This window comes from Sphaeramia orbicularis, chromosome 18, assembly GCF_902148855.1.
Source record: "Sphaeramia orbicularis chromosome 18, fSphaOr1.1, whole genome shotgun sequence".
Classification (NCBI taxonomy): Eukaryota; Metazoa; Chordata; class Actinopteri; order Kurtiformes; family Apogonidae; genus Sphaeramia; species Sphaeramia orbicularis.
This window is the reverse complement of record NC_043974.1, coordinates 42,254,035-42,279,969: the sequence shown is the minus strand read 5'-3', so window position 1 is coordinate 42,279,969 and position 25,935 is coordinate 42,254,035. Positions and strand designations below refer to the sequence as shown.

Genomic DNA, 25,935 nt, shown 5'->3' with positions numbered 1-25,935 from the left:
TCAGACACAACCGGAAAACGCTCCACTGTGAGTAATACTGTGATTCTGAGCAGCCGAACCCCATGTGTCTATGAAGTCCACTTCATATCATGCCTAACAATACCTTTTAGCTGTTAAAAAAAGTCACTGTGCTTATTGCTTTTTTAGTTTGATAAACTTTTTGTTTACTTGAGTGGCCTATTCTCAAATTCTCTACCCACCCCACCCCAAATTTGCCACACATTTTAGGGTCTTTTGATGCAAGAAATGCAGACCAAAGTGTTCTACAAAAAAAAAAAAAAAAAGAAAGAAAGAAAATACATTACATTAAGACAGTTTGTCGATCGAGCTCACCTACAGTTAAAGCTATGACCAGTAAGCAGCCTTAAAACACTCCACTGTGGCATTCATTATTCAAGAAGCTTTTTTTAATCGAATGTGTAATCAGTAGAACTCACAATTTTCATTTTTTCTTATGGTTTATTTAGTTATGGCACCACTATCAGACCAATCAAGATCAGACTTTTTGTGGAGCATTGGTACATTATGTGTGTAATTTTGGTGCCAATGCAGGGTGTTTGAACAAATTATCAATGAGTTATGGTGAATTTCTTGCTAATTTCCTCCAGATTTTTGGCAGATTAGATTAATTTTGTCTATTTGCATTCACATGGTGGAGCTGAGCCTTGCTTGTTGATACAGTCAATAAAAGATATATTGTGCTTTTTACACAATATACAAATTAGCCAAGAATTTTGTTGAACACATTGACCTTGTCTCCTTTAAATTTCTAGTCAGCTGGAATTCTAGGCCTTTATTACAGGCCCACCACATGCCCAACTAATTTACAGTTACTGGGCCAAATGTCACATTGCAGACTACAGCAATTTGAGCTCATCTTCAGCTCCATAAAATTAAATTTTACCTCGACAGGAAGGTTAGATGCAAGGACAGTGAAAGCATCATCAACTTGCTGTTCCTGTTTTATTAGTTTCATATGAGAGTACAGACACGGTAAAATAAAGTTTTCTTTACAGCTTGGTTTTAAACAATTTTATTTTCATTTTCAATAATGGCAACCAAAAGAAATCAACATAAATAGAGGATCTTTTACTGGAAAGTACTTTTGTTGTGTCAAATACATAGCGAATAAAAATGGAACATTAAAATGACTATGATTTTTCTGTATTTTCATATATGAAAATGTTTTAATTATTCTAAGGTTTTGCAAAAGTCAGTAAGTAATCGATTAAATTGTCAATTAATAGGTAACACCTACAAGATTCTGCAAGATTCCATTTTAAAGTGCAGTCCCAACAACATCAAACATTACAATATATTTTTCAATAAAAATAAAATATAAATTTATTCATTTAAATTCATTTACTCTGTCCCTCCATCTTTGTCTCTCTGTTCAAGTGACATTTATCTACTTGTATTTATTTATTTATTTTACTGTTCTTTACTTTTTAAAGTAAGTCGCAAATTAAAAAAAAAGAGTAGATACTTCTTAAAAGGAATTGCTCTCAATGAATAAAACTTCTACAATGACATTTCAGCATTTTCTTATTCTATTCCTCTGAGAGGAAAAGTATCTACCTGTGATGATTTCATTTTGTGTTATTAACCCCCCACCACCACCACCAAAAAAAAAAAAAAAAAAAAAAAGGGATGCAAGGGGTACGGTTTTTGGTTCAATTTGCTTGTTTGATTGTTAACACTCTAGCAGCAAAATTATTGGTTGAATTCATACCAAATTTGGTTTATAGATTACCGGTGACCCAGAATAGAACTGATTACATTTTGGGAAAAGTAGGTCAAAATTCAAATTTTTTGAAATTTTTCCATTTACTTTTAATGGGCAAAATTTCCAATGTTTATAAAAACATCAATTTTGTTTCAATTTACTTCAAACTTGGCACATATAAAGAGGCAATTGATATGCTGACATCAGCACACGCATAGACATGATGACATCAGCTGGATCCATGCCAAAATAAGCTACAATACATGCGAGGGGCGGGGTTTGTTGTGCCTGGCACCACCTGTTACAGGTGTTTTTAGACAGGTAGGAGGGCTGAATGGATTTACTGATCACTGTTTCAATTCCATCAGATGTGACCTGGATGGGACTCTCTGGGTCCAATTCATGTGTAGTGTCACTTTTTCCTAAAAGCATGAAACAGTGTCATGTTCGTCTGTATTTATATTTAGCTTTTTGATTTGGACCAAGAGGACAAAGCTGCAGAACAAAGGTGTTTTCCCCCTTGTTTTCAGCTCCTGCAGCTTTAACTCTCCAAAACCAGCAACACGGTCTGTGGCTACAAGGGATGTTTTTTAAAAAGGTTTAATACTTCTGAACCATTAACCCCTACTCTTGAGAAAGTCTGGTTAAAAAAAAAAAAAAAAAAAAAAAAAAAAAGAGGCTGGCTTTCCAGTGGTAGCACATACATTATATGGACAAAAGTATTGGGACACGTTGAATTCAGGTGTTTCTTTTCTAACAGGGGTCTGGGATACAAAACAGTAATGACAAATGTCATAATATAGTTTTATATTGGGATAAATATCATTACATTAGTTACTTTTATTTAAATTGTTATCTTTGCTTCCAAAATGCCTCAGAGATAGTTTTTACTTAACTTCTCTCAATATTGATTTTTTTCTATTTACGACATAATTTTATATGTTCTACCTCTAAATTTCTAAAACATTCTTCGTGCCCTGACTGTAAATAATCATTTTCTACCACAACTAACCATCAACTTTCATCGCATCTCACTTAGGAAGAAAAATCTCTCATTAAACTTTAAGAAAATATTAATGTTATCATCTCAAATCATCATGAACAGGACATCTGTACAGCTGTAGACATGATGTGTCCCAATACTTTTGTCCACATAGTTCATAAACAGTCAGTGTGTAGAAGCCCAACAACAGCCTGCAGCATTAATTTATTGTAATTTCTTTATTTGAACCAAGAAATGGCTATGAGTTGCTTAGAAAAGATAATATTTAGACATAAAAAAAATCATTTGGAAGTCAAAACATCCACGTATGACTTTCTAAATAAAATATAGCAAACTTGTTGAAGATTCCATTAAAAAAAAAAAAAAAAGCATTGCACTGCAGTTTTTTCCCCCTGGTAAATTCATTCATTCTCATGTGTAAAACTGTGACTTTAAACGAAGCAGATGAACCTTGAGGGGCTTCTGGATCAGATGATGTTTGACATTTGTTTCTGACTGATACTATAACATAGAAAACTAAATTATGTAAGTACTAACACTGTCCCGGGTCTCTGAGGACTGGTGTCTTACAAGAACAACGGTGACTTATACTGTTGATAATAAAGTTGGAATAAAATATTTGCACCTCTTCTCATGAAATATTTAGGATATTTATTCTTCGTTGATATCCTCTAATCATTAATTACATCTGGTCAAAAGTGAACACTGATGATGGGTAGAAATAGGAATAAATAGAGGAATGTGTCTGAAAACTAAATTATTCCAACTTTATGGGCAAAAGTGTAATTAATATATAAAAATAATGACTTACTTTCTTAAAATGAGAACAAAAGCAAAATATATCATCACAAATGTGTAGGATAGCATAAAAATACCAGACGAAAAAAAAAACTCAATTATTTTTTTCTGTTTTCTGTCACTATAAATTCAATTTCCTTTATTCACATCGGTTTACAATAATAATAATAATTTAAAAAAAAAAAACAATAACAGCATAAACAACAAAACAGACTTAGAACAAAACTAATAATACAATTATTTCAGTAAAGAAAAAAAAATCTGTAAATAGATAAAAAAAAAAAGCAAAGAATAAAAATGGCATCCTTTCCAATTCTCTCTCTCTCCTCATGCTTCTGTCTGGTCTCTCGCCCTCTCTGGCTGTTGTCGGCAGCCGTCCAATGAGCTGCCGCCTCTGACGCCTCCTGTTTTCCTCTCACCTCCCCTCAGCGCCAATCAGACGGCTCACACTGCGCGCACCGCACGCTGCCACGGGCGCCGCCGACAGCTGGAGACACAGCGGAGGGCACGAGCCGACACACATCACATCACAGCCCCCCCCACCCCCCCACCTCCCAACCCCTCCTGCCGTTACCCAACATCCTCCTGTGTGTGTGCGTACCCCCCTCCGCTGTGTCGCGAGGACGACACATATCCGTTCAACACCCCCCACCCCCCCTTCTTCCCATGGTGCTGTTTTTTTTCTCGCCGTCGTTTCCCGCCCCTGCAGGGTCTCCTCGCCGCCGCTTCCTTCTTCGACCTGCCTAATTTAACGCCCCCCCTCCCTCCTCCTCCTCCTCCCCCCTCCTCCTCCTCTCCCGCCTCGCACTCACTCGTGCCAAGCCCAGGTGATTATCCATCCGCCCCCCGTTATCCGTTACCCCCCTCCTCCTCCTCCTCCTCCTCCTCCTCGTCTCCTCGGTACCGACAGACCGACAAATCCCTCCCGGTGCTCCTCTCCCTCTTCCTCTCCCCCCACTCTCTCCTTCCCGCCAGCCATGATCCGTGGCGGGCTAATTCCCAGACGGTCTTCTTCTCCTTCCTCCTCCTCTCCTCCTCCTCCTCCTCCTCCTCCTCCTCTTCCTCCTCCTCGCGGGCCCGGTAAGTACAGCAGCAGCGCCGTCCATCTTCCCAATTTCTCCTCCTCTTGTGTCGGACTGCATGCTGTGTTCACGCTGTTTATCGGTTGTTATCGGCTTTTTTTTTTTTTTTTTTTTTTACTGACCCCCCCTCCTCCTCCCTCTCCTCCCTCCTCCTCCTCCTCCTTCTCATCCTCTTGAGGAGGGAGGAGGAGGAGCAGGAGGGGAGGGGGGGGTTTAATGTCGCGTGGGAGAGCTGTTTTCCCCTCGCGGCCGGTGGCCACCCTGACCTTCTGTCGGAGCTCGCGCCGGCCCGGTTGACCAGACAGGGTAATTAGTTACGCCTCGAGGGAGCGTGGGGGAGGGGAGGGGAGGGGGGGGGTACACACACTGAAACACACATTTTCACACAGGCTACATACACAGCGCAGAGACACACTGATGCACTCATTTGGCTTTTCAGTCGCACACACACACTTTTTTTTTGTTTCCTTCTCACACATTTAACACGTTGGTTTCTCAGTGGATTCACCTGCACGTGAGGTGTGTCCATCAGTGTGTATGTGCGTGTGTGTGTAAAGAGGTCAGAGGTCTGATGTCTTGCTTCAGGACACTTGACCTGTTGGACACAAACTTTGATCCATTGTCTGAACTTGTAAATGCTTCATGTTCATTCATGGCCGGGTTCGAGGTTCAATTATTGTTCGAGGCTTTTATTCAGTTCTCATTTTCTGGGGCTTTCCAGTGTATTGTGTGTTTTTTTCTTTTGTATGTTTTTATGGTGTGATGTAAAGTCAAGCTGAGTGCTATTTTCTTTTGAGTGGTTGGTGTGTAAAAACAGCAATCTTGGAAGGACTATCAAAAGGCTCTGATTGGTCAATGCCACCTGTGGAGCAAACTCCCATAATGACCCCTAACTGCAATCTAGCTCATGGGTTCCCCGCAGGGTTTGTGAAAATTCAAGAGAGCATTCAACGTTATTTATGCTTTTGCCAGAGATGAAAACCTCTCAAGAATATAGTGCAGTAAATGGGTAGATTGCATTCATGTGACATCTCTGACTGGTTGTTGAACTGCTGTTTTGGAGTCTGCATTTCAGCCGTCACCATCTTGGCTCTTTGGAGCAAGAAGTGACAAAAGACACAAGCGCTAGTGGGTGAGCTAATGCTAAAACACTAGCTTACAGGCGCAGTGGAATGGCAAGACTTCATCAAACCTTTGCATAATGAAGTCAGCCGGCACTGTTCAGAGTCTAACTTATTAACCACAACCAACTGAACTGTCTGTCAGAGAAAGGTTTCTATACATTTTAGATAATAAACAGAAGTTCTGAGTGCTTGCGAACTGGCTTGTACACCTGTCAATCAAAACCTGGCACAACAGAAATCAAAGCCTTCTTTTTTCCCAAAATATTGACTGAGCTATAATTCAAAGATGGACCATTTAGTTGAGGGTCCAGATAAAACACATGAAATCAGAATGTCTCCTGTAAAAACCATTGACTCAGGCCTGGTAGACTGGGTTCGATTGCATTGCAACTTTCAGCCGGTGCAAGTTTGCTTTCACTCCTTTACTAAAACAACCAGAGCTTTTGAGGTGTTTTCCCCTCCTCACCTATGAAGAAGTGGTATCAAGAATGAAGACGAGACTCATCTATGGGTTAATACCGGGCAACCGTTTTCACCGCATGAAAACAAAACACAGAGCTGCATTTGATTGACTTGAAGCCAACCGAGGCTTACATTTCCACATCAGAGTTAGACTGAGCATTCAGACCTCCCAAAACGAACCAGACTTTCCAAGGAACTCTGGTCGGTTTGAAGTGGAACTAACTGCTCTGTTGTAAATGTTGAAGGGCTGTTTGGAACAGGATCGTCCAGTGATGATCGTCCATTGCATTGCATTTTAAGATAGTTTTTGCATTCAATTTGAAGTTGGCAGTCTTTCAATTTGGACTTACCTTAGAGCCTTATAGAGGGTCCATCAATTGACACTTTTCTATCTAACATGTTCCATATTCCTAAACAGGATTTAGTGTTGCAGAAATGTCTGAATATTGGAAATGAGTGACACATTTTTACCTACTATGTGTAATATTTTGAAGGCCATTCATTTGTGAGTAATTACGTTAAATGATAATGGTAGGGTTGTCTAAATTCAACACAGAAGTTATCAGAGAAGTGTTGCCAATGTGTGAAGACGGAAACTAGTGCACCTTACAGCCACTAAGAAGAAATGTTTGTCTGTTACCATGCAAGTCTACCTCCCTTTGGAGTTTCCATCAGACTAACTATTACCGCGTTTCCACTACGTGGAACCAGCTCGACTTGGCTCGGCTCAACTCGGTATTCCTGGAGACCATTTCCATTACAGGATACTCCTGACTTTACAGTACCTGGACGTCATAGCGATGCGGCGCGTTATTTCCGTGTCGTCTGCTCAGAGAGTAGCTGAAAACTCACTTGTGTGTTGTTTCGTCTGAATTTTTACGTCGGCCACCAAAGACTGAATCTCCTCGACTGACTATGGTGTAGTTTTGGGCTGTTATCATGTGGATTAATGTGCCACTATTATACTGTAAACTTCCGCATCTGTTTTTTGTAAAACGGCGTGTCACAGAGATGACTGTCTGACCAATCAGTGGTCTGCAGTGTTATACGTCACGGTTTAGTATTGCTTGGAACCTTGGCGGAGGTGATACCAAAAAACTAGTACCGGGTACCAGATTCCAGGTCCTTTTTCGTAATGGAAACACAAAAAGGCCAAGCCAAGTCGAGCCGAGTCGAGTCGGTACCACCCAGTGGAAACGCGGCATAAGGGGCTGATGCTTGATACATATGCAGTTAATCACAGCAGATAAATGTACTATCAGTATGGTGACCAGCCACGTTGAAGGGGTACTATTTGCCTTTTTTTTTTGCAGAAGTAAACAGTTGCTTGAAGTTAGAGTTTTTGTACCATGCACTACATTATCACTCTGCCTCAGGACCTCCCTGCCAGTCCAAGCCTAAAGCAGGAAGATCATCCTACAGAGCAGAACATAGTTTTTATGATCATGTTTGATGCCTCACCCTGTTTCCTGTGGGGAAGGGAAGGTGTTTTACTTTGGTGTTTTCTTTGAGGGAAGTAGTCCTCCCTGAAATACTGACCAATATTAGGGTCAAGTTGCCTGTAAGCACTTTCTTGTATGTAGTCTACATCCCAGTTCTATTTACTTGGTAATTTTACTAATGTTGGCCAATGGAGGGGCACTTGCTTTTGTATATGAATGTCTACATGTGAATCCATATTTAAATAAAATAATCAGGAACATTTCATATTATTTAAGGGAAAAAAATGGACTTATCTGTATTATTCATCTGTGTGACATCACAGGGTGAAACAGATTTATGACGGCTGTGTTTGTTTTCATCCACAGAGAAAAGTGTGTTGGCCGTTCTGATCTGAACGCTCGCTGCAGGTCTTTGTGAGTGTGAATGAGTGTGTGAGTGTATGAGGTCATGTCGGGCATGACGAGTGGCGTGTGTGTGGAGAGCGATCTCTCCTCGATGCTCCAGAGAAGCTCCGCCCCCTCCCACCATCACCCGAATCACCATGGATATGGTGCACAGGGACAGGTATTTTTTTTTGTTGTTGTTTTTGCCGACATATTATCATCAATTAATGACAAATAATAAGTTTCATTAACGGGTAACTTTTTTGTGATTATTGGATTAGTTTGTCAAGATGTCAACTCGAAAAATATCCTTGAAGATTCATTCTTCTAATGCCAATAAAATACTTAATGGAAAACCAGTCTTCACAATCAAATTATTACTTAAAATTAATTAAAAACAGATACATAGGTTAATTCTCCTGTCAGTGCTGATGAAGATCTGGAGTTGTTTCCTGAGTGCCTTCAGTAACAGCTCACTGCTCCTAATGTGCTAATGCTGATGCTAATGCTAATGCTAGGTACTGTGTGTGTTAGGATGGGTAAAATGCAGAAACCAAATTTCCCTACAGGGATAATAAAGCAAGTTGATCTTTCATGCAATAAAAAGTATCATTTACCCCCTGAGATGTAGGACTATGTTACTTTCTACCGTGTGTTGCAGGTGTCCAGTCTGGCACCAATGTTGGACTACACCTCTGAGATGGACCGGTACCGCTCCTCCATCGCCAACTTCTACAAAACTAATGTCAACATGAACATGAACGTCACAAACTTTCCTCAGTCCGCAAAACTGGCGGCCCGTTTGGCGGCCGCAGCCCCTATTTTCCCTCCTGCTGCTGCCAGGCTGGGTGCCATGGCGACAGCTCCCTGGGGTTGCCACGACAACATGAACATGAATATGAACATGAATATGAACCATCCAGCGGCCATGTTCTGGGGCCGGCCCAAACCTCACCATCATCACCATCCGTCGCCAGCAGGTCACATGACCTCCTCACACCCCCACAGTACCAGCATGCACCAGGGCAACGGGGGTGCAGGAGGAAGTGGAGGTGGTGGGAGTGGCGAAGGAGGTGGAGGTGAAAAACACGCCACACCTTCACTTCCTGTCACACAGGGCACACACCATCACCCCATGGCGCCTAGCAACGGGAACTTCCTTCCTGGTTACAGTGGTGGGGCTGACTGCAGTGTCATAAACAAGCAGGGACACGCCCACCCGGACATGATGAGCCTATCAGAAGGCAGCAGTTGCAATGGGGGAGGGGTGATGGGCGGTGGCTTTCTGGGGGGGCTTGGACTACCCCCTGGGGTCATTGTCATGGCAATGGGGTCAGCAGACACTGGCAGCGCCTTCCAGATGACGGGTGGGCAGCGGGCACTAACGGACTGCCAACAGCACACAAACTCCTCCCCTTGCCCCTCCTCCTCCTCGCCCTCGTCATCGGGGGTGGCAGCAGGGGGTGTGGCCTTGTCGTCATCCTCGTCATCATCATCAGGGGCGGTGGCTAAGAGGAAGAGGAAGCGATGCGGCGTGTGCGGTCCATGCAGACGTCTCATCAACTGCGGCGTCTGCTCATCCTGCCGCAACAGGAAGACGGGTCACCAGATCTGCAAGTTCAGGAAGTGTGAGGAGTTAAAGAAGAAACCAGGTGGAGGAGGGGGAGTGGCACTGGAGGTGAGCATGCTCAGAAGCACATACACACCTTATTCTTATCTGACACAGTGTAGGTCCCACACTCAGAGGTGACAAAAGTCTACACAGTCTGTTCTCTAGTAGAAAAACAGATACGTGTGCAAAAAGACTATTTATTACTCTAAAAAGTGGAATTTTTTTAATAAAATAAAGTACAGGCTCTGAAATCAAAGCCTTTGAAGGACATTTCTAGTCCATGTTTTTGTGCAATGAATATTCTTGTTTTTAAATGGACTCCTGAGTCTGCCAGTAAAGATGATGATGATGATGATGATGATGATGATGATGATATTCTAATTTCACATAAAAAAACCCAAAAGAAACACTGAAAATAATGGACATCAATTCGCGTGAAATATTTCATTGTTTCATCTTGGCACATGTTTAATACCATTTTTATCTTGTTAGGTCTTTTGATTTGTTATTGTTTATGTAGTCTTTACCAGAATATTACCAGACTAACTCTTATATGAGAGTTAGTCTAGGCCCTTTCAGATCATTTTTGGTTTCAAAAGTGCATTATCACAATAATCAGAGCCAATCAGAATAAAGGTGTGGGGCCAAAGTCATTAGCCAATAACTTTACCAGAAATTTTACCAGGAACTTATCTTTATCTGGGATTTTGAAAAACAGTAGCCCATTTCCACCAAATTTACCCAAGTAAAAAAACTTTCCCTCAACCCTAAACTTTACCTGAAAAAAAGTTCCTGGTAGGGGGTAGGTAGAATTCTTGGGGGCGGGGCTATGTGTTGAATAATGCTGATTGGTGAAACACACTTGCACCATTCCACACTTATGACATGCTCCTACGGTGTATTTGGCTCAGTCCTGCATCTGTCCATCCAAATATTCTTAAAGTGCAGCAAATTCAAACATATTTACCGAATACACTTCCACACCAATATCAGAGAAATGGATGTGATTGGTTCTATCCAGTCTAGGTTTTATGAAATCATTCTCAATGGGAATAGAACCACATGTGTCGTTTTTATCTTTTGTCACTTTTGTCTTTTACTTCTTTTCACTTTTCATCTTTTAACATCAGAAACAATTGTGTCATCTTGTCACGTCTTTGAAGTTGTTTTCATCACGTTATGTATTTATAACATTTTATTTTACCTGTCAATCAAAGTCCATCACAGGGAAAATCACAGCCTTATACAGTCTACTCTCGTTATACCGCCAACTTCCGTTCACGGCCAAATTGGCGGTATAGCGAAAATGGCGTTACAACAGGTTGCGTCCATAATGTGCATGTCTTTACTATATGATGTCTATGCTGCCTCCGTTAACCCGTTCTAATTGCGTTTCTAAATAAATCTTGATTCTGTTATGTTGTAAGGGATCATTTAAAGTGGGGAAACATTTTAAGCATTATTATACCGTGTCGGGAAATGACACCCCATCATCTTGAGGCTTTGGCTTAATCCCACGTCCTCTTCCCGACATCCTGACCTACTGAGTGTTCTGCGATAAATGAACGGTGGCCGTTCCGTAGACCTACTCGTAGCTTGCCGCGATCAGCGTCTGGCGCGTTTGTTTCAGTGCATTGTTAAAATTTATGTGTATTTGATGGCAATCACACTGGCGGTATAACGGTCGGGAAATCAATGGTATAAGTGCTGTTTGTGGATGGAACTGGGCTGGCGGATGGTGATAGGCGGAAATGGCGGTAGCTAATGGAATAACGCATTGGGGATTTTTGTGCAATGGTTTTGGTTGGCGGTGAGCGAAAATGGCGGTATAACGGCGGGCGGTTTAACAAGAGTAGACTGTATTCCCCCTAAAATCTTACCGATGGATCAAAAGAACACACACAACAAATGAGACTAGGGTAACGGCTGGAAACGATATTGACTCAGCATTTTTATAGAGAATTTTATGGATAAGTTTAATGCGGTTTTCCCCCTGACAACATCCACAAGTCTTTTTTTCCATTGCGCTAGAACAAGTCCCACCAGATACTATTTCTAGTATCACCTTTCTGAGATCCCAAACGACCCAAAGGAATGGTTAATGTGACATTAAATCGTGCATGTGACATATTGGTCAGTCCAAAGGTCACTCTGTCAGTGTGTCATCGTGTCACTGAGCCAAACGAAATCTCAAAAAATGTCGGAACAAATTTTAAACTCAGCTCTCCCTTCATAAATAAGCCACAGATTTGATTCTCATCTCAAAAAAATCTTAATATTACATTTAATTTTGCAAATTATAGCTTACATTTCTTTAGTTTCAGCCCTTTTATTGTAGCTGCAGTCACATCACAGTAGCTTTCACTATGATGAGCTGAGGCATTTACTATTCCTGCAGTGGAAATGCAATGCACTGGTGGCCAAACCAAACCAGGCCAAGGCAATATTACTTTAAGCTACTGCCACATTGGCCTCTATCTGGAGACATCCTAGCCCCACACAGGTAAAAACCACAGATATCTGGTTCTTAAGTTATGATGTTATTTCCTTCTTCCGGGTGCAATTCTCATTCTTCTGTGTTCAATCTGCTGCAGTACTGTGTCTGTGAGTCCATAAAAGACATCCAGTTGTCATTTTACCACTTATCATGTGATGATAATGATCAGAGGAAGTAGACGAAACTGATAAGTTATAAGTTTTAATCAACGGGGGGAAATTAGTCCAAACGTCCAAATGGGTCATATCTGATGACCGTGAAAAGATGACAAACAGTATTTTTGGACCAATTATTTACATGTATTGATAGGATTAGTGGATCAACAGGTATTAAACAGTTTAGATCAGTAGATGGTTTTGGTCAACGGTGGACGTTGAGTCTTTATGGGTTAGAGAGTATTTGTACTAAACCAGCATACAGGATCTGCCATTGTAGGCTGTTTGGACTCAGAAATGAGTTTTACAGCACCATGACATCAGAATTAACAAGTGGATACAGTAATTAATGATTTAATGGAAACAGTTATCCTGTCCTCACAATGGGTCTGTAAAACTAAAATACATACAGTCACGGAAAAAATTATTAGACCACCTCTTGTTTTCTTCAGTTTCTTGTTCATTTTAATGCCTGGTACAACTAAAGGTACATTTATTTGGACAAACATAATGATAACAACAAAAATAGCTCATAGTAGTTTAATTTCAGAGCTAATATCTATCCATTTTCCATGTTTTCGTGATAATAACCAAAATCACTTCAGTTCTTACATCAATATCTATGGCATTGTACTGACAAAAACAGAGCTTTTAGACATTCCATGTTTTCTTTTCTGTCTGTTTTAGTCACATGATACACACAGGAGTTAGTACTTGACTGCATAACCATTGTTTTTGATGACTTTCGATGGTCTAATATTTTTTTCCGTGACTGTATGTCCTCATAGCTACAGGAAGATGCATACCTACAGAGGACACACACGAAAATGTTCAGTGAAGGCGACATTAAGCAAAATTTCATCGAGCTTTCTGTGAAGGCTTTGCAAGATTGTGTGTTTCCTCCGAGTGTGTGTGTGTGTGTGTGTATATATGTGTGTGTGTGCGTGTGTGTGTGTGTCCTGGCCTGTTTAACCCAGATCATCGCCAACGAGCCACGAGCTGGAAGGCATCTCTCACCCCGCTGTGTGTGTGTGAGAGAGAGAGCGCTGTGCAGATGGTGGGTGGTGAAAAGAGAGAGGCCGGTCCCTGCTGAGGTCTGGCAGGCAGCCAACTCACACACACACACACACACACACACACACACACACACACACACAGCCTTACACACACTCCAGTGATTCACAGCGATAAAACGAGCTCAAGAGAGGGAGAACGCTGAGAAAATCCACTGCGCTGCGTGTGTGTGTAATAAGAATTATTGCAGATCAATAATTCATTGACATTGGCATTCAACCTGTCTGATGACTCCATACATCTCACACACACAAACACACACATACACACACACACACACAAAACAATGTGTGTGTTTGTGTGTATTGGTAGTGAATTAGCAGCCCTAATCTTCCTAAATTACACACTAATTGGACCTGTGGAGGATAACTGCAAGTGACAGCACGGTGTATGTGTGAGCAGCTGGTTTCACACTCTTGCCTCATTCCTCCTCTTCCGTTCTCTTTGAAGACGACCTGACAGACTCTCAGCCAATCAGAAACTTTGCTTTGGGAGAAGATAATCATCCCTGCATAGTGTTTTTTATTTTAACCATTTAACATCCACTCTTTTCATGGTACACCAACCTTGAGCTGAGGTTAGGTTTAGGGTTGTAGCAGAAAAAGTAGAAAAACCTAAAGGAACATAATGAGGTTCATTTGAAAGGAATCAAGGGATCACATTCCTTTTGCCAAAGGTGGGTTTACCAGAGCTGTACCCTGGAGCTGGCCTTTTAACCCCAGTACTGCCCTCGGTCACAGATTTTGCTCTAGAATGTTTGGTTTGGCCGCTTCAGGATCCCAACTTGATTGAACCACAAACTCCAGCTCAAACGTGGACAGTTGGATGGGATGGGAGATTAAAACAGTCTGCCCATCTCAAGTCACAGTCTATCACTGTAATTTCATCTTTTCTCTGTTCTTGGTGGTTGTTTTTCCATCACACAAATTTTGCACAGTTGTCATTGGTTACATAAAAGCACAAATCCACATCTTTTCTGGTCTGTCACTGACCTGATGTATTCACAAAGTATGAAAAAGTGATTGAACTTTGTATTAGGGCTGGACATTAAAATAATAACAAATGTTAATGGTACAGAGATGAATTTACAGTTAAAACCCCAAATGTCTCAATATTTGTTTTATTTAACTCATAAAGACCCAAACAGCCACTGTCGACCAAAACCATCTAATGATCTAAAATATTTAATAGTTGTTGATTCATTAATCCTATCAATCCATGTAAATAATTGGTGTAAAATGCAGTTTGTCATCTTTACATGGTCATCAGATATGACCCATTTGGACGTTCAGAGGCTCTGTAGTTACCGTGGAAACACCGTCATCTTCTACAACATTAATTCACCAGTAAAACCCATGGAGTTGGATCAATGACAGTGGATGGACACACTTGGTTTATGTTCAGTAAATGATATATTTTACTGAAAAAGTCACTTTTTCTTCAGTTTTCTCGGTTTCTGATATCATAACCTCAACTTTAATCTGAGTTTTTATGAACATCTACATGATCAGTGACTTAAATATGAGAAAATACATCATTTACACTGAAAAATGTAAAATACTGAGGATAATACTATAATAAATGGTGATAAATCGCTCAAGAAAGGTTAAATAGAGAGAAAAATTCATTTGGGAACTGACACAAAAGTTAATTTTACTTGTACACATTCATCTCACATTTGACCATAAAGACAACAAATAACCATGTGATTTCTCCAGCTTTGACTCAGATCCAAAACCGAGTCTGTGAACTGTAACAAAACAGTGATTTAACATGTATCATTAGAATTACTGATAACATTTTTTGGCCATGTCACTTGTCTTCCTAATACACCTCGACAGTAGATAGTGGTTGCAGATTGAGTCACACTGTTTCTCTGAACTAGTACATAAATTAAAGGATTTTAACAGTTAATTATAACAGGTCTGACAAAGACAGTAGCTGTTTGTGTTGAGCATGTGATAATCTTGCTTATTTGTTTTGTCTCTGTGTTAGCGTCCTCCTTCTGTTCCGTCTGGCGAAGCTTTCCGCTGGTTCTTCTAGCGTTCTCCACCAACAGGAAGTGTCCAACACATGCAGACTGGATATATTCTAAAAAAACACTGCAGCGTGGATGACTGTTTAGGACTACAAATCCCACCTCAATTGCAACAACAATAGCTGAGAGAACAGAGGAAAAGGAGACAGTTTGGTCACAGTCAATAGTTTACCATGTTGTGTGATGCCATAGTTGCATGTTTTTCCTGAATCTGTTCACACATAAGTAAAAATGCACACAGGTAATACAAGCCACAGCTACCTATGTCTGTCCTGTACGTTTTGGTTGGTTTGTGACCTACCTTACCTTTTTTTTTTGGTCCAAAACAAAAGTATTATCACAACAAAAGTCTGACACATCAAATAACGGTTGATTTTTTTTCAGACATCTTTCTATAACCTTTAGTTCACCTAGTGATTGACAAAATAATTCCTGTCTTTGCTCCTTCAAAAATCTTGGGGGTACTTATTTTAATTGGTCAGTATACCATATGGATTATGATGCCAAGGAACTATTTCAGTGAAAATTGATGAGAAAAAGACAATTATTAGTGGTCCAGTATTAGCAGATCTATATTGAACCAGTTGAGTGTTTGCACTGACACTATCAACAAACGTGCCTTTAAAAGGCGTTCAGATCTTCCCATTTCTTCAAACCCAATAAGAACGAGAACTTGTAGGACAAATCTTGTAAAAACAATTGTGAAATTTTAAACAGGTTAACATTTGAATGTCCTATAATTCATGGAACTCTAACCCTAGACTTAATACAAGAGTTGTAAGACCAGTTTGCATGTATTAGACTTCATTGTAAAAGGGAACATATTCTGTAATGTGTGTTTAATATGTGGTTGAAACGAGCTGCATCAGTTCAAACATGACTCAAATATAACCCTAAAACTGATCTCTTATCCTAAACTTAATATTCATGGTGACTGTTAAAGCCTTTAAAAGCTTGAATTATGTTTTATTGGCTGCTTCTTTTATATTACGACTTACAGATTTTAAACAGTAGTAATGTAATGTTTTTGTTTTTTTGTTTTTTTTTATATTATGTCATGTCCTTATATCCAAACTGCACATTGCACAAATTTAGTCTCATCAGTTTTGTGTTAAAAAATGTCAAATTGATAGTTGTTCAATCGATAAACTGCAGGAATGGTTTATGTGAAAATGGGAAAAAAAAGTTTGGAATACAATTATGCCTTAACATATTATGTTGACATCTTAAAATTAATAAAGCAGCCACAAAAATAAAACAATAAATACAGAAAAAAACTGAAACAAGTCAGACCAGACGTGTAAAAATGGAGTTTAAACTAGCGTTGAAGGTGGAGAGAGCCAAGGTTATGAAGGTTGTGGTGCAGAGAAACCGGCAGCTCTATTAGTACTTAGTTTTAGAAAGTTGCGTGATACTACAACTTCCGATAATCAATCTGAAAGGGAAGAGGGTGGAAATGTGGAAGTAGTAGTGGACACACACAGGTAGGTTTTACATCTGTAGCAGTGAAATTGATGAGCCTAGTCCCTCAAAATACAGCAGAAAGGTAGAAGATGGAAAAAAAATCAGGGAGCCAAGACAGAGCCCAGGGTAACTACCACTAGTGACTTAATATAGCTGTGATCTCCAATTTTTAAGTCGATTCTGTGCAGGACATGCAAACTTCGCAGGTCCGTACTTGAGCGTACAGTGTTAGTATATTCAAATGGTGTTTCTCCTTCTGGTCTTTGCACTATTTATGTTATTGAAATCTATGTATAAGTTCGGAAGTATAGAGGTGACAAAACTGAGACTAAACAGACTGATTGGAAAACCTAACAGTTGCTAAAGGCTCCTATGTGAGGTCATTAAACTGTCGATGCTCCGTGTCTTTAACCCTCACAACTCTGTCGTCCCCTCCACTGGCGACCCCCCCTCTTTTTCCATCTGTGATCAAACAGTCTCCTCCTCCTCCACCTTCTTCCTCGTTCTCTCAGTGAATTAAACGCATCGTAGCCAAACGGGGAGATTCAGGAAACGATTCCACCTCAAAGGACAAACTTCGGCGTATAAGGACTACAAAGTGACCTCACTACGAAGGGAGTCAGGACTGTTACAAAGGACTACACCTTCACCACAGTAGGACTACAATTACCACATCACTGTTACCTGTCTTCTGTCTACCTCCTCCTCAAGAAGCTAAAAGGCACCTTTACTGATTTTTACCGGGTTGTGCTCGTGCTGGTACAAAACAATCTGCTTCTGAACTCTGAAAGTGGTCCAAATTTCTTATATATTTTTGTCCAAAATGCACTTAAACATCTCCAGTCTTTTTATTTGCTAATGGAAAGTTCTCAGGGTGCAGTCACAATTCCATTTTTATTTGGAAAAAAATTACTTTTGCAGCAATTGAAGGTTTGTAATTAGTCTTAAAGGGAGTTTAAATAAATATGGATTCTAAACATAGACTGTAGACAAAGACATCAATACTAGTTCCTGATGTGGTAAACTACCAACACAACATTACAGTTATAAGAGCCGCCATCTTCTTTCTGTGACATATTTGCAATCAGCTGACTGTCTAATTTGTCTGTTCTGATGTCTCTGATGATGACTTGATGGGATGATCAATTCTTTGTAAATTTCTTTGCTAGATGTGGCGCTTTTTAAGACCCCCTGGATAGACCAGATCTGCCGGAAGGACGCTCTGTTATGTGATTATTCAACAGTAGGGACTTAAATATAGTTGACAGAGAAATTTGTTTGTTTTTCAGATGAAGAGCAGTTAAGCAGTAATGTTTAATGTTTTATTACACATTAAACTGTATGTAAAACACCAAAAATTAACAGTTGAATTAGAAACTATTGTTTTTTTTTGTTTGTTTTGTTTTTATTCTAACTCCTTTTTCAGAGCAAAAATACAAAATTTTTACCACTTTTCTTAAATTCATTTTGATTATTTACATGTCTAGGCTACTGGTTGGACAAAACAGTATTGTAAAGGAGGGGATGTGACCTCTGAGACTACGATGTGCCATTTCTTTTAGGTTGCACAGAGATCTGCTGAACCATTTGTGCTGTAAAATCCCATTTCACAGTTTTGTGCTACTTCTTCCGTCTACTTGGCAGCAAACCAGAGAAGACAGAACATTCAGCGACTGCGTTAAGTGCACAGTGGATCCATATGTTTATATTGTTTTGACATTTAACTAGTGTGCCAGCTTTTCCAATACACAGCGCGTCATCAGTTGATTGACAGCGTAACAACCAATCACAGTGCAGTATGGTGTCCTTCTGGCGGATCTAGCAACGACCTTTTCAAAAAGAAGCAGCTAGCTATGAACAATATTTTGGGGAAATATCAGGTCCATTCAGAGAGTCTGTCTATAAAGATCACTGTATGAAACTAGTTAGTCGAATGTAAAATTGAAGCAAAGTTAGGGATGTTACCATGTTTTCAATCAGTCTAGACATAAGCACATGGCGTCATCCATCCAATTAATTTCTTCCCACATACTGTCATTCAGCTAAAGTTCTAACCTACACTGCACCCAGCCACCGAGGGGCAAAACACATATAATGGCTTCACCTCATTCAGTCAATGTTTGTGTTAAATAATTGGAATAGAGCAGTGGCTTATTTAATTGGCAACTCCACCAGTTACACCTGAATGTATATACTGATCAGTCCCTGGCCCCATTACTTTTGCGGGAAGCCCCTCCTTTATTTTGTTAACTCAATTAGTCAGTGAGCTGCTAACTAATAAATTAATCACCAACAGCTGATAATTAATTGATTTGAATTTTTTTTAAAGAAAGTGGTCAAATTAAATCAATTCTCTACTTCCAGCTTCTTAAATGTGATTATTTTTTGGGTTTATTTGCTCCTCTGCGACAGTAAACTAAATATCTTTGAATTATGGGACAAATAAGTGAGCAATCAGTGTTTTGCGAGTTTTGCCAAACACTGATTGACATTTTTTTAATCATTGTAAAACATTTTACAGAACAAATAAATAATTTAGAAAATAACTGAGAATAAAAATAGCTGCAGTCATATCGTGCAATGGCGTCATGCCAAGTGGCAACTTCTTGTGCAGCTTTTAGCTACTTTCCACTGAAAATAGCTGGCAATGCTTTTTATACAAGGTCTATGTCACCTCCAGCCCTAAACATGGAGTTCCAAGTTCTGTCACGAGCAGACCATCAGATGGACCTCAAAGAGAGTTCAGAATCAGCCTCTGTGTTCTGCTACTGCTGCAGATTGTACCACATGGTGATAAAAGGGAAGTGAACTGGAGAATCTGTCTGCAATTCAAATGCAGCGAAGGAACTCTCATGGAACTTTTGGATCTTTTGGAGAAGCTCTGCAGTTCTGAGCTGATCTGGAACAGTACACAACATTCCACCTTAAAAGAAACATCTTATTTCCAACACGTCTGTACACCTGATGCACATCAGTTTGTAACCACAATGAACCGCAATGTTTTTTAAAGGTACAATTTGTAAGATGAAAATTGAATAATCAACTCATCACATTATCAACAGAGGGAAGTAGTACATCACTATAGGCTGCAGTTAGCTCCCTTTACATTCTATCAGCTACAGATTAAAAAAAAAGCTTTGCAAGTGCAGCATCAAATGCTGCCTTGAAGCAAGTTCACTCATTTTGCTTCTATTTTTAGCACGGGATGTGATTTTCTGTTGCTAAAGGTGATATAGTGATCAGCTAATTTCTGGCTATCCAATTAGCATGCAAAGGACAGGAACCAGTGCCAAAACCTGTGACTAATTGTTCAATTTTACAGTTTGATTGTTATGTTTTTAAAAAATATCCATAAATGTTGCTCTTGATCTGATGATGGCTCCAACCCATATCAGAACAGTCTTCAAGTAAACACCCAGTTAAGGATTCAAAGCCAGTTAGCATGACAACCCCATTAGATACCTTTCACAGGCATCTTTACTGTTTGTAATTTGAAATGGTTTCAATATTTTGGAAATGTATAAAATTATAGATAGCCTCTTTCAAACTCCAATATGTAACACATTTAAGAAGTTCACATGTATTAGTCATTGTTACGTATTAGAATACACCTTAATGATTGTTTTATGCTGGGAGCCACTTGCCAACCCAATATTCAAATATTATCAAAATGCCCTATCAATATATTGTTGAAAAAAAAAAATTAAAAATAAAAATCATTAGCAAGTGCAATCATAGCTAAACTTGGTAAATTGCTATTAAATCAGTACTGTAGTAGTATACTTAAGTTAACTTCCGTATTAACGCAGCACTTAAGTAATTTATTTCTATTTTGAAGAATGCAAAAGTTTTGTTTAGTATTACTGTTACAGCTGCAGAAAGAAAGATTAATGCAAACTTTGGTATCTGACTCATTTACAAAGAATAAAACCATGTTACAATGTATTACAACTACAATTCCCATGATGCATTTCAGTCAACATCAAATCAAACAGTAGCTTCATGTATGAGGCATCCTTTTAAGGCACTAGCAGCTAAGGCTCATGGTTATTGTAGTCCTTAGAGTCAAAATAGAATTTTGCATGACACTCCCCTAACATTGCCAGAGTGCTTTATTGTACTTTATTGAGGTTTACAATATGGTTTTGAAATATTACATATGTTTAAATGGCATGAATGTTGCATATTGTACCTTTAAAAGAAAAACATAAGAAATTGCCCATTTAAGGTTGTCATAAAAGCAGCAAAGCAGCTCCTCCTGCTACTGCAAACACTCTAAATGTGGAGCAATCCGCCAGTGAAAATAGTCCCCAATAAAGTGACGGTTTTCTCTAGTTTAAGTGTACAGCACAAACCAGATTCCAATGACATCCTTTGTATTTAACAAACTATTCGTTTTTCCTTCGTCGTTTTCTGTTTGTGCAGACTAAACCTTTCAGGCTTTGTGTAGAAATCACAGACGTGTTGGAAATTACAACTGATTTTTTCCTGTTTTTTTTTTGTTTGTTTTTTTCGTTTTATATTTTTGTTTTTTCCCTGAGTATCATGAGGAAAATGTTCCCCTGTCTCTTTGTGGGAACTAAAACCAAATGTCCCTTTCTTCCCCATTGTGGGTGAAGAGGAGGAAGGGGTGCATTTGCTTTGTGTGTCTGCCCTCCCCCTCATGTATTCTGTCTCTGTGACCTCCTCATGTGCTGAATTATAATAAAGCATTTCAAAGATGAGTGTCTGCATGTGTGTGTGTGTTACACACCGAATATGGATGTGAGGTAGTTGCGTCATACAGTGTATGTGTGTGTGTGTGTGTGTGTGTGTGTGTGTGCATGCGTGCGGGCTTGTCATCTCAGTAATGGTGTTGCTATCACAGAGAGAGAGAGAGAGAGAGAAAGGCTGGTTGTCCCTGACGACGGTGCTGTGTTGCTTGGCAACAGCGCTAACAATGGCCCACCACTAGTGTTCTAGAATGTGGGCGTGGCCTTAGAACTCAAGCACGAGCAGCAGATTGAAGAAAAATAATAATATAATATAATAATAATAATACGAAAGTAATAATAATAGTATCTTTTGTGATTTAATGCTCATTTATTGATCACATTGAAGTGTTCACTTTTTTTTTACTCTTCATTTCATCAGCCATAGGAATATGTTTATAATTTTGGACACATTTTCTTACCTTTGTGTGTACAATACAGTTGTGGAATGTAACCAGGAATGTAATGTGTACATTTTCTGCAGGTCTTTACCTTTATTAGATTAGATTAGATTAGATTAGATTAGATTAGATTAGAGTCATCTTTGTGGTTGAAGTATTCAACAACAAAATGCAGTTTGGCATGCATTCTGATAGGTAAATAGTATAAATTATGACTCCTAAATTAAAAAAAATAATAATGAAAAATAAGTGCATTAATTACAAATAGATATCTATGCAGATGAAATGAGTTTGTAGAAATATGACAACAGGTACTGTATATAAAATAAACATCAATTGACACCTGATCTCACATATACATGATACACATATTTTGTGAAAATATGGCAAACACGACATTACTATGATGTAAGACCTATGAGATCCATCATATGCATCAGTTATCTTCGTATTAAAATCTGTTCATGCATTACATCAATAACTGACAGCTAAGGCCAAAAAGGTGATGAACAACGACTACAGGTCACTAAAATGTAAATGGATCATCCTCGAGTCCAAGTAAAAGTTTGAGCCAAAATTTCAAGACATTTCCTCAAGAGGTCCTTGAGAGATCATGCTCATGAAAATGGACGGACAGGGGCAGCATGGTCACCTCACAGCAGGACAGTCCTCTGTTCAGTTCCAGCACCGGTCAGTGTGGACCCTTATGTGTGTACACAGTGTTGAACTGGAATGTACCCAGGCTTTGTCAGCTCGTAGCTGGACTCCAGTATTCACATGAAAACAACTGAGGTTACAGTGACCTTGACCTTTGACCTCTGAAATGGTTGCACTTCATTGATTGAGTGATATCTTTGTTTCAATCATGTAAATGACAATTTAAAAACAGAGATGCAAATGAATGGTAATCGAGAATGAGAACAAAACAAAATGGTACCTGAAAACTGCAACGTCTTAAGCCTCAAAATTTACATGAGCAAAAAGGAGTAGGAAAAAGTCTAAACTGATCTAATCCGACCCCTTCAAACCTTCCCATACTTAGTGAAAAAAAAACACTGTCCCAAATTTATCAGCAATTTTGAAACATGTACATTTAGTCACTCATCCATATTACAACACATTCACCAACACATTGCAAAAGTGATATCCACATAACAAACACCTTTTGGAGTTTATTTATCAGTGTACCTCGTGAAAATAATTTCTTTATGCCACTTTTTAAACACAATCATACTGGAAATTGGTTTCATTTCTGCACTCAATCTGCTCTACAGTTTAACTCCCCTAACAGTGATACAGAAGCTTTTCAATGCTGTACGTACGCTTCTGACCTTTAGATTTATATTTCCCCTTAAATTATATCCCCCCTCTATTTCATAAATCATTTTTTGAATGTTTTTCGGTCATAATTTATTCTTTGCTTTGTATAGTAATTGAGCTGTTTTATGTTCCACCAAGCCAAAAAAATTTTACAGTTTTGGATTTTAGAAAGAAGTCATTCGTGTGAACCTGAAAATCAGCTTTGTGAATGATTCTGTTTGCTGTTTTTTGCAGAATGAAAAGTGGTTGAAGTGACTTAGTCCTTAAACCTAAGTGAACATGTCTGGCTAACTTGATGAAAATCCCGGGAGGTGTTCCTGATATGATGCACAGAAGAACGGCCTCAGATGAGATTACAGTAACTCTGACCTTTGGCCACATAAATCAGATCATCTCATCTTTGGGTTTGTTCCAAATTTTGTGACATTGTGTTCAATGTCTGTTGAGATCCTGCATTTCAGACATAATGGGGACCCACAGACCAATTAAAAGACATCTACTGGACTTTGATGGAATCTCCAAAGTTTAAAAAAATAGAACTTGAAAAGCACTCGGAGAGCACAGACCTCCGCCAAGGCAGATCAGCCCCCCCCGATCACCACCAAAATTTAATCATTTGTTCCTTGTGCCAGTATCAACATTTCCTGAAAATTTCCTGAAAACCCGTCCATAAATTTTTGAGTTATCTTACTAACAGACAGACAAACCCTGATGAAAACATAACCTCCACCATTACTCTTGGCAGAGGTAATAAAATAAAATTAGCCTCAGACCATATAATACTATTAACCCATAAAGACCCAAACTTCCACTGACGCCTAAAACCATCTACTGTTCTCAAATGTTTCATAATCTACTAAACCTATCAATACCTGGAAATAATTCAGGTAAAATGCAGTTTGTCATCTTTTCCAGATCTTTTCCAAACCCACTGTGAGGACAGGATAGCTGTTTCTATAAAATCATTAATTACTGTATTCAATTATTAATTCTGATGTCATGGTGCCGTAAAACTCATTTCTGAGTCCAGACAGCCTATAATGGCAGATCCTTTAAGCTGGTTTACTACAACTACTTTTTAACCCATAAAGACCCAAACGTCCACCATCGACCAAAACCATCTACTGATCTAAACTGTTTAATACCTGCTGATCCACTAATCCTATTAATACATGTAAATAATATGTGTAAAATGCAGTTTGCCATCTTTTCATGGTCATCAGATATGACCCATTTGGACGTTCAGAGACTTTGTAGTTACCATGGAAACACCGTCATCTTCTACAACACTGATTCACCAGTAAAACCCATGGAGTTGGATCAATGACAGTGGATGGATGCTTCGTTTATGTTCAGTTAATTATAGGTTTCACTGAAAGTCCCTTTTCACTGCTTTCGGTATAATAACCTTCAACTTTAGTCTGAGCTTTTATGAACATCTTCATGATCAGTACATTAAATATAGGAAAATACCTGATTTATACTGATAAAATATAAAATACTGAGGGTAGTATTATTAAAAAAATTGTCACTAAATCACTTAAGAAAGGTTTGATATAGAGAAAAATTTTATTTGGGAACTGACATAAAAGTAGCGCTGGGTCTTCATTGGTTAAATAATAAAATGAATAATTGTAAAGTAAATAATAAAAACTTGTACTCGATCATCTGTAACTTCATTGACTCCAGTATTGTGGCTGAACATTCCTGAATGTCTTTGGTAGTAGCAGAATGGAGATGGAAGTCATTGGAACTACTGTTTTAATGCGGTGATCAGTCAGTTTTCTTTATTACTCAGTGTTTTTATTTTTTTCCTTCTAATTCTTCACAGTTTCTCTGTTTTTTCAGCACAGCCAGGACTTGGCATGATTCCACCACAGTGTGTGAGCCACTTAACAGCCATTTAATTTGACCTGATGGTCTTAATTAGAGCCGGAGCCGCTCTCTGGCTCCCTCGAGACTCATTATCTCTCTCTTCGTTTGCCTCTTGTGAGAAAAGACTGGGACATGGAGCGAAGGAGGAGGAGAAAGAGGACCAAAGGGAGGAGGAGAGGATGGAGAGAGGAGGAGAGGATGGAGAGAGGAGGAGAAATGGAGGCATCTGCAGTCCTCTGACGCCACCTGGTGTTATGAAACACAACCACAGAGTGGCATTTTCCTCCTAAAACAAGTCAAGTTTATCATCTGATGTTGGACTTATGAACCACAGGTGGATTTCTGAAAACTGGAATGAAGCACAGAGCAGAGTATCCTGAAGAGACTGTATCCTCATTTTGGCACAATTATCTCTCAAGAGCAGTGATTCTCAACTGGTGGGTCACAACCCAAAAGTGGGTCACAAACCCCTTTTCAGTGGGTCGTGGGCCTTAGCCTGGGCAAAAAATAATGTTAATTTCACACTCCTCAACAGTAGGTGGAGGTAATGCACTGTAACACTAAATAACCCCAAAAATTTCACAGCATAAAAGAACCAAAAGTTGTACATTACCTTCAGGTGATCACAAGGTTAATATAACACTTTATATTTTATATATATATATATTTTTTTTTTTTTTCCACTGGGTTAATTAAGAAACCATTCAGTTTAAGAATTTGTATTATA

The 25,935-nt window shown here is 39.2% G+C and overlaps 1 protein-coding gene across 2 annotated transcripts; it reads left to right on the top strand.

Annotated features, from left to right (window-relative positions):
- The first annotated feature begins 4,315 nt into the window (after positions 1-4,315).
- On the top strand, positions 4,316-25,247 carry LOC115438637 (atrophin-1-like). 2 transcript variants are annotated; one of them, XM_030162385.1, is made up of 4 exons: positions 4,316-4,607; positions 8,004-8,202; positions 8,683-9,699; positions 15,355-21,585. In XM_030162385.1, the coding sequence occupies exons 2-4, from the start codon at positions 8,086-8,088 to the stop codon at positions 15,400-15,402; spliced, it is 1,182 nt and encodes a 393-aa protein (XP_030018245.1). In that variant the 5' UTR covers positions 4,316-4,607; positions 8,004-8,085; the 3' UTR covers positions 15,403-21,585. The 2 variants fall into 2 exon arrangements, with proteins under 2 accessions (XP_030018245.1, XP_030018244.1); XM_030162384.1 differs by lacking the exons at positions 4,316-4,607; positions 15,355-21,585 and adding an exon at positions 25,187-25,247 and having other exon boundaries at positions 7,949-8,202.
- The last annotated feature ends 688 nt before the right edge of the window (positions 25,248-25,935 follow it).

What these genes read in the sequence shown, in the direction of transcription:
- LOC115438637 (XM_030162384.1), top strand. Translation starts at nt 8,086, where the DNA reads ATGTCGGGCATGACGAGTGGCGTGTGTGTGGAGAGCGATCTCTCCTCG. An exon ending in GATATGGTGCACAGGGACAG is followed by an intron (nt 8,203 to 8,682) that starts GTATTTTTTTTT and finishes CGTGTGTTGCAG; the next exon opens with GTGTCCAGTCTGGCACCAAT. An exon ending in GAGGGGGAGTGGCACTGGAG is followed by an intron (nt 9,700 to 25,186) that starts GTGAGCATGCTC and finishes TTTTCAGCACAG; the next exon opens with CCAGGACTTGGCATGATTCC.